This window comes from Ischnura elegans, chromosome 1 (assembly GCF_921293095.1).
Source record: "Ischnura elegans chromosome 1, ioIscEleg1.1, whole genome shotgun sequence".
NCBI classification, from domain to species: Eukaryota; Metazoa; Arthropoda; class Insecta; order Odonata; family Coenagrionidae; genus Ischnura; species Ischnura elegans.
The window spans coordinates 168576544-168592875 of record NC_060246.1 but is presented as its reverse complement, the minus strand read 5'-3'; the positions used below and the strand labels follow the sequence as shown (position 1 = coordinate 168592875).

At 39.5% G+C, this 16332-nt stretch overlaps 1 protein-coding gene across 4 annotated transcripts in view; it reads right to left on the bottom strand.

Annotated features, from left to right (window-relative positions):
- Positions 1-16332, bottom strand: part of LOC124173582 (testis-expressed protein 2) — a 125261-nt gene that overhangs the window by 81808 nt on the left and 27121 nt on the right. For all 4 annotated transcript variants that reach the window (XM_046553011.1, XM_046553010.1, XM_046553018.1 and 1 more), the window contains one exon: positions 1368-2566. In XM_046553011.1, the coding sequence (XP_046408967.1) occupies positions 1368-2566 (1199 nt within the window). The remainder of the gene's footprint in view (positions 1-1367; positions 2567-16332) is intronic.

Below are 16332 nucleotides of genomic sequence, written 5' to 3'. Positions count from 1 at the left end.
AGAAGGTCATTAAGCGGTGGAAGCAACTACGTGGACAATTCCTAGCCAAGAAACAACTTCGTACAGGGCGAAAAAGAAATTCTCAAAGCCTTCGTACAGCCAAAAGCAACTTCCCATGAAGGAGCCCGGCGCGAAAGGGTTAAGTTAACAAAATAGGATTGGCGTCACCCGGGTGGTGCTCCCATGTGATTCTGTCTGACACCGGTCTCAATGTAATGGGTACCCAAGGGACGAAAGCCAAGAAATTATCAGTACCAAGTGATGGTATTGTGCCCATGCCTTTTTCTTGAGGCTCTGTACTGGGAGGGTTTCATGATTGATGAAGGGCCTCTAGCACAGTCCCTAGCTGCAGTGAGCCCAAACAGTGGCTCACCCATCTTCTTCCACTTTCCTCCTACCTGCTCCCATTGGTGGAGGACTGAGCAATGGGAGGGAGGGTGTGCGCCAACCAGTGGGTCACAGAGCACAGAATGAAGTATACCCATCACCCGCTAGTTGCTCCAACCACATTCTGAACCCGGGAAGGGTGATTTATCTCCGCAGAAAACTTGTTAATTTCCATGGAAATTTACCAAGGTTCATGATTCTAAATGTCAGCACGGGCACAGGGTATACCACCGGCAGTGGTTTCACTGAAGCCCATTTTTCCTTGTGCTGCCAAGCTTGGATCGCAAGGGCCTTACATCCAGTAACGTGAACCACAGTAAATAGCCGTGGGAATCAAGGAACCAAAACAATGTATAAGTCCAATTGTAAGCAGAGGTCAGGAAAGCCAAAGGTGTGAGGTTAGATTCCCTGTCCAGGTGAATTTTTTTCCATGGCAGTTAATTGAAAAAAATATTAAACATTTAAACTCTGATTTTGCAGTCAAAAGAAAAATTATAAGAGCTAATAAAAAGCACACAAGACTAGTTAGCTTGAAGTTTTCCATGTTGTTGGTCGACCAGATGTCTGTATTTTTTGGGTACAGATCAAATTAATTTTTTTTTTTTAGATTTTTTGGCCATGATGTGAAATTTGACAAGACAAAGCTTTTGCTGAAAGAGAGCTGTTACTTCTCTTGACACAGATCAGCTAGACCATATAAATTCATTAAATGCAAAGTAGGTAACTACAAGAGTGAGTATTCTCAATTCGCAATGGGAAAAGAGACTTATTCGGGCCAATCAATGTGCAGTATCCTAACCACCACATAGACAAAGCAAAAACCAGCCACCATCACCTTTGACCTGAAGACAGAGACAAGATACAGAAACTGTAGCCAAAAAATCAACACACTTGGAAGTTAAACCAAAAAATGCAGACATCACCATGCAGATCTTATTCATTAGAGAGCAATTCATCCTATTAGATCTTATTCATTTTACCTCATATCTTGGTAGAGGCTGGTATTCCTTGGCAGCAGGAACTTCTAGGATTGGAAGTTTGCCAAAATCTGGCACAGCAAAGGCTTCCCGCATGGTTGAATCATTGCCACTTGTAGGCAGCCAGCTGCCATAGTACCACCAGTGAACCAGTAAACCAACAGGGATTGATAGGCCAATACCGAGAAACATTCCAAAGAGGAGGGTTGGTAAGATGAAGGGGCCAAGGCTAATCATGGAAACGATCACAAATAACGTTGGTGTGGACCAGCCAAACCATGAGTTTATGGGAGTGGCATTTTGACGGTTGAAGGTGCTCAATGAGTGTGGAGGCCATTGATGCACACTGCTATGTGACCCGTTAGAGCCCTCCCCAGCACTCAGAGGAATCTCCTCCTTCACCTCCTCTGCTTCCTCCGCACAATCCGCACCCAACACTTCAAATTCTTCATCCACGTCATCATCCTCCTCCTGCTGCTTCCTCTCCCAACGTGCAAACAAGGACGACATCGAGGGAATGATAGGCTGTGCAGAAACGGGGTGGGACGTCGACCCGCTAACCCCAGGATCCTCTTGTTGATCCTGGCTGTCTGCTGCCACCTGCTGGCTAATTCTCTTCCTAAGTTCGTATATTTTCCGGGGAAATCGATCCTCCTGACTAGATTCCTCTGCTTTGGTTTCCATGTCTCCAACAAAAAAGGTCACCTCGGTATTTGCCAAGGGTGTCTCGTCCTTGTCTTCCAACTCAGGAGTCAAAGGAGGATCCCCTTCCGACGCAAGCCTTCCCAGCTCCTTGGCCAGGGCCTCATCCCCAGGGTTGACGGGGCCACACGCCTCTTCCGAATCACTCACGCTCGAGTTCTCTTGACTGCCTCGTGAACTGGGCAGCATTGACCCTGGGCCCAGTTTCTTGCCTGACCTGTCAGTCTTACTGAGTGTCTCCTCTACCCTTTTCACAATTTTACCTCGAAGTTCTTGAAAGATGTTCCATGTATCAGACACACTGCTGCTACAAGTACCTGCTCCTGCAGCAGCTGCAGACCCTACAGAGTCCACGCTCGATGACCTTTTTCCTAACTTTGGAGGGCATTCTTTGGAGGGTGATATTTCACGGGATGAACCTCCCAACACATGGTGCGAAATTGTGATCGATGAGCTACTTGGAGTCGAGGCTCGGGAGCTTTCATCTTCTTCACGCAATTCTATAGGAGAAAAGAGAAAGAGAGAGCAGCGTTTTTGAGTAATATGTAGTTCGAATATGTACAGTCACTTTCAAAAGATTTAGGACAAAGTTTGTGGCATTACTTCTGCTTCTCAAGAAAATTTACACTGCCTTACTCCTTAGGCAGTCCTTGGTTACGCAACGCAAATACATATTTCGCTTGTGCCAGAATATATAAGTGCACAATGATAGAAGTTACTTTATTTTTTGCAAATTTATCATTCTTTTTTGATTTCTGTGGGATTTAGTGATTATTCCGTGAACATTCACTGCATACTTGACCTGGTTTTCACACTTGGTTTGTATTTTATGCATCACAAGACTATTACTTCTCAGAACTGCGATGGCCTAGAGGGCAAGGTGTGCTGCTGATAAGGTGATATATAAAGGAGTAATAAATTTGTGAAAATAAAGGCACTCCTTTCCACCCGAATGAACAAAGAAAAAAAACTAACAGGGAAAATACAAATCAAGTAACAAACTAAATGAACATGAAACTGAAATAAAGTAGTATTAAATTATTCTGAAGGCTGTTAACTAGGGATGTGCGAGTGGTGCTTTTTGATCTCAAGTCGAGTATCGAGTCGAGTTGAAAACTACTAACGAGTATCGAGTCGAGTTAGGTCATTTCTGGATCTGGCATTAATATAATACATATATGTATATGCCACAACATACTCTCATTTTCAAATCTCTTTGTGAATTTTCTTATCTGAATGCTTAGCCTGATGTAAAAAGGAAAAGATGAGGAATATTGATGGTAATTGCGTCAGTATTAGGAGATGAATGAAGATTAAAGTGTCTTGAAAAGTTCCATGAGCACTATTGGAATGAATTAACCTCTAGTAATAAGCGGTCAATTTAATTAATATATGTGCATCCAAGCTGCCAGAAACAGCCCCGAGTAAAAGCAATTGCACCATTGTAATAATGCTTCATGATAGAGCTTCCTGTTGGCAGATTTCTGAACTTACTGGCCTCGGCAACATTGAAGCCGCCAACACTCACTATCTCACTCACTGACTCTGAAGGTGATTCATTTAGAGCTTCGTCATGCAAGGGAATGAACCAGTCTTCTAGTGTCACTAAATTAAACAGATATTTTACACTCCGTGGCATTATTTGCTGTGATGCTTTGGCGGATATTTTATATACATATATGTTATCTCTGATGGAAAAGCTTCAGCGTTAATTATAAGACAATATACTTTGACAGATCGGCCAACTCGAGAGAGAGTGAACTGACGTTCTGGATGTGGATTTATTATCTAGCATGAGCTGCACAATTTATGTGGCATTAAGCATTGCACATATCCTATAAGGAATTATATCCTATAAGACTATTGCAAATTCTAATTTGTTTAATGTCCAATAAAACTATTATTATTATTATCCTGCATACATTTCCCTTTAATGATGTTGTTATAAAAATTCTGCGGGAGGTGGGAATGTCGTTCAAATTTCCCTCCCACTGGTGCAATAGAAAATAGAAAAACTCGATTTCCAAACTGTGGCGAAAGTGGCGCCGCTCCATTTGATGCAATACTTTTGAATCCGACTGTACATAACAATTGTTATAAAAATATTTCCTTGAATTTTGGCTAGTAACTTGGCTTTTCCGAGTTTAAATTCCTAATGCAGTTGCCGGCAGACTGTTCTTAGTATTATGCCCCGTTCACACTACGTCCTTTTTACGCCGGTTAGCCCCGACCATGGTTACAAAACGAGGTGTGAACGCAAGTTCCCGTTAACCGTGGTTGGGATTCTGACCACCGTTTTCCGACCATGGTTGGCGGTAGTTCATGCGGGTGTGAACGCAAGTTGGTTAAAAGCTGGTTAGAAAAAGAAGAAGGCGAAGCAGCAACGAAGTGGGATAGGAGCTTAGACCATTTAAGTAAGTAGACCTGCCATTCGGGCGGAACGCTGTGGCCAGCATCGCACGGCGTGGAAGTGGGTGGGATGAGGGAGCGTGACGTCACGGTTGGGACTGCAGACTATATTCCGTATGCGCGCTTGAGATATTTTAACGCTCATCCGCTGCAAAGTCGCTGAAAAGTGACGATATTGGGCACGCAAAATGATTATTCACTTAATAAATATATTTTTACGATGAACTAAGGCATTTTATAACATTGACTGTGCGCAAAAAGCTAAGTAAATCAAGATAAAGCGAGAAGCGATCGTATTAAATAAATTGATTAAGAATGTCATATGTAAACATGAGCGTACCCAGCGAAGGGCAGGGGGAGCAGCTGTCCCCCTAGAAGCAAAAATCGCGAAAGTCTTTAAGCAAAATCAGTACTGAATTAAAACGAAAGTATTCAACAAATTTTCTTCAAACCATGAACGAAAAATGATATGTATTAGTATAAGTTAAGTAACTGAAATAAAACTATTTTTTCAATGAAATAATCTCATAAACTAAAAAAGCGCTGTTATAATGTTCTTATAATGTTGGTTTCATTCATCTTTTCCATGCTAAAATGTCACAACTTGGCTTGCCCCCCCTCCTAGATCATGGCTTCCCCCCCTAGACCATGGCTTTCCTCCCCCTAGACCATGGCTTCACCCCCTCTAGGTAAAAAGTAGGGGTTCTGGAAAGTATCACGTAATTTTTTCCGCAAAAACCAGTTTATTGCGATCTCGGTAATCTTCAATAAAAATAATTAAACAAATCGTTTTATTTATGAGCCCAACACAATTAAGCCTAGATTAACGTATTTACACTGAAAATACGAATTTTGAAAAATCCTACGTGAGATTAGAAAGAAGGCGAGGAGTAAAATCCTACGATATCTCATATAGGATGAAGGGAGGGGTCCATAAAAAGGCAAAATTTTTTTAGAAATATTACTTATTACTAGTAGATTAACCTAACGGTGACATTCCTAGAAAATGAATATTAAGACTGTCCCAACGGTCGTGTGTCATTTTTAACCCGTAATTTTAGTAACTTTTCATCGAGCAATATTCATGATAATTGGCACACTTATACGGGGAAAGGTCCTAAGTTTTGTTGAGTTTAAGCAAAATTTTACAATTTTGACCTTTTGACCTCACAATGTGGGTCCAAACCAAAAATTTTAATTTGCCTTATGTGGTTTTAATGTAAAAAATCGAGATTGAAAATGTCTGAATTTCATTGACCAAAATGTTAATTCTTGGGTTTTCGGACACAAGAAACCCGAAAAAAACACTTTCATTTACGAAAATTCAGCCGTTGACCCAGTAAGGTCACCGTCAAGGTCATAAGGGTGGCAAAAAGAATAGCATATACCAACAAAGGTGTCGATCCATGGATTTTATAGGGCACCCAAGTAATTGGTATTGTCCAAATACCCGTATTATTCACTAATTGACCTCCAAGGTTAATACGGAGGTCAAAGGCCATAGAGGTAAACGTCCGGCCATCGTGACACACAGGTTTCGAACCATATGTTTTGAAGGGTGCCAAAGTCGATTTTTCAGTTAATAGATCCGTATTGTTGATTTTTTGACCACCGAGGTCTCAATGGGGGTCAAAGGTCATAGAGTTAAATGTCTGGCCATCATGACAACCAACGTGTCAAACCATAGGTTTTGAACGGTGCCAAAGTCGGTTACGCAGTTCATTCATCGTACAACAATTTATTTTGACCTCCGAAAGTCATAATGGGGGTCAAAGTCATAGAGATTTTAGTCGACCGCTTTGACTTTCTGACCGCTTTTGATTAAGATATTTTAAACTTCATTCGCTACTTCGATTACCAAAATTTTATCACCCTCAATAACTTCAATAGCATTTTAAAAAAATGTGATTGATTGTTTTTAAACTCTAGCTAAATTTGAGGATTCTTTTTCAAAACTCTCCTCTACAATTCTAGGACATTAAGCCTGATATAGAAAGTAGGAATTCATGGTGTGGTATAATTTAAAAATTCTATCTACTGCTGACGAAAGAGATAACTAGCGCGTTTTACAGTAACCAAGTATTTTCTTATACATGCGACTTCCGCAGTTTCACAAAATTCTTTCAGCATTTGAAGACGCACAGTGTAATGTAGAAATAGAAATATATTTTAATGAAAATATTTTCCTCGCCTGCGGGCAACAAAACAGCAGCTGTTTGAACGGCGTTGTGTATCATGTGCGCAGCAAAACCGTTTTGATAACTTGTGATGTACAGGCCTTAGATCTGAAGGAATGACTCTGAAAAATGGCATGGAAAGACATCCTTCTGCTGATGCAAGTTTCTTTTCTTCGTTTTTATTATAAATTTCTGTATTTTGGAGGAAGATGCAGAAGTATTTAAATATCTTTTATGCTCTTGCGTCTCCAAGTGCTTCGAAATATCATTCCTACTGCCGTGAAAAATAGAAAATTACCCGTACATTTCACACATTAGACAAAGTAATCGCTCCTGGATTTTTTTAATGAAATGAGATTCACTTCTTAAATGATCTTTGAATTTGCATCCTCTTTTGTTACGCATTATGACAAAAATCTAAAAAATAAAATCATGTCATAAAGAGTTTTAAAAAATACATACGTACAAAATTACAAGAATATATTTATTAAGTTATTCAATGAATATATATAATTGATTTTTTTAAAGCAAATTTATCTCTAAAATTATTTTAATCCAATCCTCTCTTTCTTTCTAATTATAAATATGTTAATAGGTATTATTTATTCCCAGAATTTTCCGTAGCGTATGTAAATCGTAGGTGTCACTTGCAATGCCGGCGCTAGACCTTTTTCCACCATCGCAAAATATAAATAACACGAGAGCTGTCTGCTAAGTAAAAAATTATGCATTTATGAAATAACTAAATTACTTACCTAAATAATATGAATTCTGATTTGTTGACATCCCTTTTTAGTAGCGCTAGCGCGCAGTTCAATTTGCATCGCATAATTGACCGTTTAAAAATTACTATATGCGAAGGCGTTGCCGCGTTACTTCGTGGACGACCGGCAAATTCTTTACACCATGAAACTTTTCCTTTCTAAATTTCCCCCCGTTTACAACTTTTGTGTAAGATTTCATGCTTTTATAACGATGTTCCGAATGATGCTAGATCGCTAACGGGATAAGAAAAAAATCTGCGGAAGTTTACCAAGGGCTTTGTCTTCATTTTACTGCCACAATATTTTTTCGTCGCTGCCAATGCCGAAAAATGCCACTGTTCATTTATTGTAAGTCCACCAATCCAACCATGGCTGAGAGAATACTTCTCATACATAACGCAATAAATATTAGTACTTCTAATTGAAAAATCGCGAAGAAAATTGTCAGAATACCGCAGTGATACAGTGAATCCCCATTCGTAGCCATGCGCTACGACGATGAGCGTCCCAACCGTGACGTCACGTCGCTTTAAAAGTGGGCGGGGAAGGAAGGGAGCGGAGGGGAGATGTTGGCCACACGGCGAGATATGGGTAGGGGTGGGGAATGGCGGGTCTAGTTCTTATATGGTCTAAGGATAGGAGGAAAGAAAACAGAAAATAAAGTTTCGAAGAGGAGACGGCCGTTATTGTTGAATTATATTCGTCAGAATTAATTCAAAGGAAAGTGCTATTGATTCATTCCGTAATGTGTTGTATAGTATGAGATTTTAAACCTGATTTAAGTTATGCGATATACTTTATAGTTCGTGGTGAATTAGCTATTAGCTCGTATTGTATTGTTACGGACAGATTGAATAATCTATATTAATATTTTGCTAGAATTGAGTAAAATGTGCGAAACTACCATACTAGAAATCCGAAGGTCACAATGATTTTAATGTTTTGGTAAGAGTTCTTTGTCCCAGTTTGAAAAAGATCACTTATGTTCATCCTTGAACAAAAGTTCTTCCCATATCAATATAAAGTATCAGGCTAACGGCTAGTCAGATGTAACGATAGAAAATAAATTTAGAAACGTCGGGTGATACCACATATCGCAAAAATTACCACGTTCTCTCTCTTATTTCATAAGTTAAATTTCAACAATCGTCACATTTCTGCAAGTTATTCGTCCACATTTGAAGAAGAGGTAAAAGAGTTTTAATTTACGGTATAGCAACAGATTGGATCATGTCCTTTGTCAAAGTCAGAAAACAATAATAGCTAAGAATGTAATGCAGCGAAAAGTGTATCTCCATCCCAAATCACAAGTGTCTCAAATTGAGGCTCAAGTCTCAAGATTAGGTCCTCGATTTTCTTCACCTACATCAATGATTTGTCGACACATCCGAATCAAGGGCAAGTAGTAGTATATGTTGTTGATATCAACCTAATTATCAGTAATATTCGCTTTCATTCGTATTAAATAGAGCAGTAGAAGAATGCAAGCCACACTATGGATGAAATGATTAGTTGGACGAACACATTTGAATTACCTTCTACGTAGCAAGGAACAATGATTGTCGACGCTGGAATGCAATTTTTAATTCATAAGCAGCTCATAATATGCACATATGTTTAAATTCATCATCAATATCATTGCAATTAACACAAGAACCTTTCCCTGCACATTCTATATTTCCTTCCAACAAGTTATTCGCTCTTGTCAATTCATTTTTCACTTGGAATTACTCTACCACTCATCAGATGTCGCCAGGGTCTAACCATGGTTGAGTGTGAACGCGCGTTGGTTCTGACGTCATCTTACGCTGGTTAAGAAAGATGGTAATGTGAACGGGGCATTAAGTTCAAACTTGCAGGAAACGTATATTGTACATTTTTTTCCATACTAGTCAACTTTAAGTTGTTCTCAAGTCAGTTTCAACGTTTTCATGTTTGTTTATATATCTTTTGGACGAAAGATCTGGAATTTTGCAAGATACAAAGAAATCGCCTGCTAACTTTCGTATTTTACGATATAGGTCCTTACATGTTGCATATGAAATTTAGAGAAAACTATGAATGTATTTTTGGTGAAAAAATTGTTACCATATTTTGAATATGAAAGGAGTTAAGAATTTTTGATTTTCTCAAATACATATTTTTACCTCGCCATAATGAGGAACTTGCATGGGTCGTAGATTGCTCTAAAAACTATTTTGAATAAGTCAAATGGATACATTAGCTCGCAAAAATACCTTCAGTTTCTCCATTCAACATCAAAAGAAATTAAAAAATTGAATTTAAAATCGAGAAAAATTTCTCTGAGCCGACCACTGCGCGAAGACACCCGAGCGTTGCCGAGGCCAGGCGTGACGTCATAGGTGCCTAAACAACCGTAGGGAGTAGGGAAATACGCTGAGCGCATGGTGTAAAATTTGTTTTGAGGGAGTATTTAGCCGCTCATCGTCACTTTATTTTGTTCTGTTATTCTTGGGCAAGTTTTCCTATTGCTATTGTGCCTAGATTATTACTTGGGATATTAACAATGCGGTATCGGGATGATGAAGTACAAGCGTTTCACTTCGTGCGTTTTGGTTCAGAAAAATGGATGATAACGTTGCCACTCGTTCGAATAGTACACGTGAAATTCATCTACGTCTACAAAATACCCCGCAAGCCGCCTAAAAGGCGTGTGGCATGGGGTGTTAGGACACCAGCCTTTTTTTAGGCCACCAAAAATTGATGCCACGACCCTCATGGAATTTGTTAAGACAAATTATTGCTATACGTCGGCGGCAAATCGAGTTGTAAAAGAAACTTGTAATACTGGAGGATAACGATCGTAAGCTGTGCTGTTGACATTAGAGTAAGCTGTGCTGTTGAATTTGGCAGCGCCGGATTAACGGAGAAGGTAGTCCTATCCGTCCTACGGTACGAATTCACTCTCAAAACAGTCTGCACACAATCCACATGTGAGATCGCGAATCGGTTCCGCTGCCAACACACACACAAGCTACAACCTATTTCAATAATATAGGTAAATCCATAAACAATAAACTAGCATAAACCATAAAAATATAGTGGGAAATAGGCAAATACTATTATCAAAAACTGGATGTCACTATCACATTCTTATATTCATCACGTAGGTACAACTTCCAATAACAGAACTCGTTATGATGAATACAACTATTTATTCACTGATTTAAACCCTTAAATTAGCCCACACAAGTGACACAGCTGACATTTTTCACTACTATTCGTTGAAATAATGGAATAACAAACTTCACACACAGTTTTTATTTCAATAGCGTGATCGTGAAATGTCATATCTACGGTGAACAACGGAGATTAGCACGCCACTGACAATTTTTACACTACTGTTAGACATTTATCGATAGCGTAATAGCACTTTTTACAATTCAATCACGATGGAACACTGATAACTCTTGGCCGATATTTTTCAACCTTGTCAAACTTTGTGCACTACAACCACTGGCACTGTGATTATTAGCAGTAGCTTAACGGGAGATGTCACGTTGAAAATAACACTATTTTGGCACAAAAATGTTCTTAAATGTCTCCAATCAGCGAGCAAAAGTTGCATTAACTGGAATTCACCCCATAATACAAGCACAGACAGTCCTAAACGACGAATTCTCCGGTACCTACGAATAAACGGATGAATTTATTGTGTATAAAAGCTAAGCGGACATTAGTAAACATCAAAATCGTTCTAATTACATACTAAAATGAATGATATGCCGTCGATAACATAAACTTACAATTAACGTATCCCCCTTCCAATGGCCGTGGCTCAGACTCCTACAACGATGTTATTTAGGTATTATCAAATTTTTGGTTTAACTGCTCCAGTTTTATATTTTATGCCCTTACTCAGATATTAATATTATAAATAATGCAAAATACGAGGGCTTCCAAGCCTCTATCGTCGGATATTTATCTTTAAATATAATATAATCAACACGTCTAACAAACGAAGCTCTCACAACTGCTGGCAACTATTACAAACAATCACAACAATAGCTTCGCGTGATGTTTAGGCACCTTTGACGTCATCGAGGCTTCGTCGGCAGTGGCTTGGGGGGTGAGGGAGTTTTTCCCGCGCTTTAAAATTCGTTATATTTATCATTAAATATCTCGCGAAGGAAAACTCAGATTTACATGCGGTTTTCTTTGTTGTATTCAGAAAATAATTTTCTGTCCGCCTATGAAATAAAAAAAATTCATGCAAGTTCCCCATTTCTTGACGCTTGCTAATTCGTGGCAGTTATCGGTGGCTTTTTCATTCAACTGTTGGCAAACCACTCTCAACGCAATCTAAAAACTACAGGGAAAGTTTTTAATGCCTAATTTTCCTGTATAGATTATTCTGTTTATCCTATATTTCCTATTAGGTAGCCTATTCATTTTGTTTATGAATATATATGTAATAGGGCCCGAGGCCCCCCTGAAAATTCCCTCTCTCTTCTGCCTGACCTTCAGACTGCAATCTTTGAAGTACATGAGACCATTTCAACACTTATTAATAGCTGCATACTGTAAAACTGTTTTCGGTAGTAATGGGGAAAGCCAAGCAGAAGAGAAGAGGGAAGGATTAGCGGAAGACGCAGCTCAGCAGGCAAGAAAGAAATCCCTCCTATAGACCCTGCCTTTTGTCCTGATTCCGCATGCTGGGAGGAGTGAGACTCTTCTCTCAGCCCGAGGTGATGCTTGGGAGACTGACAGAGAGTTAGGAAGAGGGGAGAGGCGAGAAACAATGTTGAAATGAGAGGCGAGGGTCTCTCGCCTCTTGCTCGCAACTCCGAGGCCATCTACCTGCTCTTTGAAAATTAACCCCTTTACTGGGGAGCGCGTCTCTAGACGCGCACCGAGGACGTTCATGAAATGGGGAGCGCATCTAGAGACGCGCTATAGATAAAGAATTTTCCTTCACTGGGCAGAGTGTCTAGAAACGCAATTCTTTCTCCTCTATACTCTGCATGGGTCTGACATCTAGCGTGATTTTTTTTAACTCGGTGTTCATATCTGCAGGGGCACAAACATGCTTTATTTGGGTAAAGGTTTTATGGTATTTTTGGGTCCAAAGAACCCCTAACGGTTCTTTTTATTGCACTTACCCCTTGTCACATTTCTTACAGAGAAGTTTAGTTTTAGCATGCATGTTTTTGTGGATAGACGTGTTTCATTTAGAAGTGTTTTTTTTTTAATTTTTGTCGTGCGCAGTTACGAGGAAATTTCGAACATTTGAAATTTCTTTGAATATCGCTTGTTTTGTGAGTGGTAATTCAGTTACAATTTGCTACAGTGTTTTTGGTGCTTCATAAGTTTCTATATTCAGTTTTCTTTCTTTTGCACAGCTTTCAAACGTGTTTTATCTATTATTTGACAATCCCATCGAGTACTTTCCTCCTCAGGAATTTTTCATCTTGCGTGTGCTCCCATTCTCGGTGTTTGTTTTTTGGCATTTTTATATAATATTTCATCAGTGTCTAGTTTATAATCGTTTTGGTAATTTGCCTTAGTTATTGCCATAATGGCTAAGAGACCACCTACTCTGCCTGAAGATATCATAAATGAAATGTTGGAGCTTAGTGAAGAAGAAGAGAGTACGAGTGACAGTAGCGCGGAGGAAGAATATTCAAATGTGTCAGTGGGAACGACCGCTGGCACTAGTGGCACATCTACAGGGTTTCCTCACAGAATCCAAGAACTGCATGTTGATTCTGATAGTGAAATAGATAGTGAAGCTGAAGAAGGTGATGAGGAAGACCAAAATTTTCCGCTACATTCTAGTGTGTGGGTTGAAAGCGGACTTCCTCGGCCTAGGGTCCCGGCTAGATTTGAGGCTGGTGTAAAAGGAAACTTGATTGGCAAGGATGACTCTCTCGAAATTTTCGAACATTTTATTGATGAAGAGATCTGCAGTTATATAGCAGAGCAGACAAATTTGTATGCCCTGCAAATGATAAATGAGAAAGTTCTGCATAAGAAAATGAAAAGGAGAAGCCGTGATAAGGATTGGGTTGATACCAATAAGGAGGAAATAAAGTTGTTTCTTGGAGTGTTGCTTTTGCAGGGAGTTATCCAGAAGCCCACACTATCAAGTTATTACTCCCGCAACCGACTTTTAGCAACCCCCATCTTTTATGAGATAATGAGTGAGAAGAGATTTTTTCTCCTTTTGAGATTTCTGCATTTTGCAGATAATGAGCTATACAGTGACGCCGAACGAGTTTCTCCTTAACTCTACAAAATCAAGCCTTTTTTTGACCATTGCATCAGGAAATTTGCTGAAAGTTATATTCCAGAGGGAGAACTGTCGATTGATTAAAGTTTACTGCTGTGGAAAGGCCGTCTAGGATGGAAGGTATATATTCCAAAAAAAAGGTCACGTTTTGGGATGGAATCCTATAAACTTTGTGAGGCAAAAAGTGGGTATGTGTGGAACATGATGATGTACACTGGAAAGGACACAGAACTTGTGAAGGATGTCGGAGGAGTTGATGTGAGTAGTTTTACGAAACCATCACGGGTAGTTCTAACCCTTGCAGAGAGGCTACTGAACCAGGGTTATCTCTTAGGGCTTGACAATTATTATAGCAGTCCTGAGCTCTTTGATTTTTTGAATTCGCTGGGAACTGACGCAGTAGGAACCGTGAGAGTAAATAGAAAGGACTTGCCAAAAACGGTAATGAATAAAAAATTGAAATCGGGTGAAATTGCCGCTGCTTTTAGAAATAAGTTGATGGCACTGAAGTGGAAAGATAAGAGAGATGTATGTATATTGAGCAGTGTTCACGACGCAAGTACAAAGACTGTGCGAGACAGGAAAGGAAACTCAAAACAGAAACCTCTCGCTGTTATTGGTTACAATGAGTCAATGGGAGGAGTTGATCTCTCAGATCAGTATATGGTCAACTATAGTACAGCGCGGAAAAGAATGAAGAAATATTATCAAAAGATATTCAGACATCTTCTTGATTTATGCGTCTTCAACTCTTATGTAATATACAGGAAGAATGGAGGAAAAGAAACTCATCTCCAATTCAGATTAGATCTTATTCATAAGATTTTACACAAATACGGAGGAGCAACATCAAAGGCGTCTGGAAGCCGCTCCAAAATTGACCCGCCCTTACGGTTATCAGGAAGGCATTTCCCTCACCTAAATTCCCCAACAGCAACGAAAAAGCATGCCCATAAGAGATGTGTGGTGTGTTTGTCACACAAGCAGAGAAGGGAAACAATATACAGCTGCAAGGACTGCAATGTACCTCTCTGTGCCGCGCCGTGATTCCAAACGTACCACACGAAAATGGAGTATTGAGTGAAAAAAAATGTGTATATATATATATAGTGTAAATAGTAAAACTAAAAACCAGTGTGAATGTGTAAAAAAATGAAGCATCCTGGTCGGTAAGTGATTTTTTTTCTATAAAAAATTGCATGAAAAAAAGGAATTTGTTATAAACAAAAAAATTGTTTAAACTTTTTTTTTGTTGTTGAAAAAAAATTTTTTTTTTTCAATATTTGTACTCTAAATGCAAAAAGGTATTATTGTAGAAAATTTCAAATATTTCTATCGAAAGGTAAATAACCCCCACCAGGTAGGTGACTACTAAAAAATTGGTCCCCATTAAAGGGGTTAAAACTCTCCATACCATTTCCGCCTATGCCGTGAGCCCTCTAGAATATATGTAATTACTTTATGCTAGAGGACAAATGCCTTCCACAAATTAAGGACAGGATAATAATTTCACAGTGATGTCATAACTTTATACAGCTACCTTAACCCTCCAGCGGGCGCGCTGTGGCACAAAGTGCAACATTGTGCCGCTTCGGCCTCACGTTATTAATAGTAGTTGGTCAGTGAACCAAAAGCACCAAAATATTCCAACAAGTTCATGAATATACGTTTCTTAATACAAGTTTTTCATATTAATATCAGCGGAAAACCAAGGGTTGCACTGAGTGCCACGCGCGCCTGCTAGTGTCAGAGAATATGGTGCGCCTGCTGGAGGGTTAACTTAAGCCTCTGATAATAAAATGGTACTGAAACCTCAAGTTTCAATTTCACCTTTAGATTTTGTGCATTGGCTGGCTTTTGGGGGCAATTGATTGCACCCATGAAACAATAGTTACATCATTGGAAGGAGAGGAAGGGGGTTAGAACTACAAGGGGTTCTCATGTTCTCCTTCCATTCATAACATGTAAAATTCTCGAATATTATAATTACTGTACAGCACAAATCGTGCACAAATTTCTTCTGCTTCTTCTCGTCCACAATTTTTGCTCTTGCCTTTTTTCAAAGCTCTCCTGTGTCTACTGCCAGACCAGTGTTTAAAGAAAATATAAATTTACCCTTTAATAAGAGTCCATTTCGGTTAAGGGCCATAGAATTAATTTTTTCTCCACCTTGGAACAAATAACCTTCTCAAAAAATGACCAGTGTTTAAAAAAGTGAACCGAGCTCTCAGTACCAATTACAATGTTCATACTCGCCTGGAGAAAGGGCATTAAGACTACATATCAGCTGGGCCATACGATATAGCCCCTTGAGAGTGGTATTGGTATAGGAGTAATATCGGGTGAGGCAATATGAAACTTACTGCTGGCCTTAACCCTTTTGCACCGAATGCCACACCTGTGCGGCGAGGATTTTTTTCCATAAACAACGAATGCCACACCTGTGCGGTGTTAATTTTCCTAACCTAGGCAACGAATGCCACGCCTGTGTGGCACAGGTCGAAAAAAGTGACCATGGCGGACACAATAGACCCACGGACGCGGTCGCCCCTCGTGATCCGCCTTAGCGCGAGCCCAGTCCTATCTTCGGCCGCTCAGGTCGACCCTTTCTTATCCTCTCCATGCGGTCAACTACTGTTATTTGCAGTGTGTTTTCCAAAATT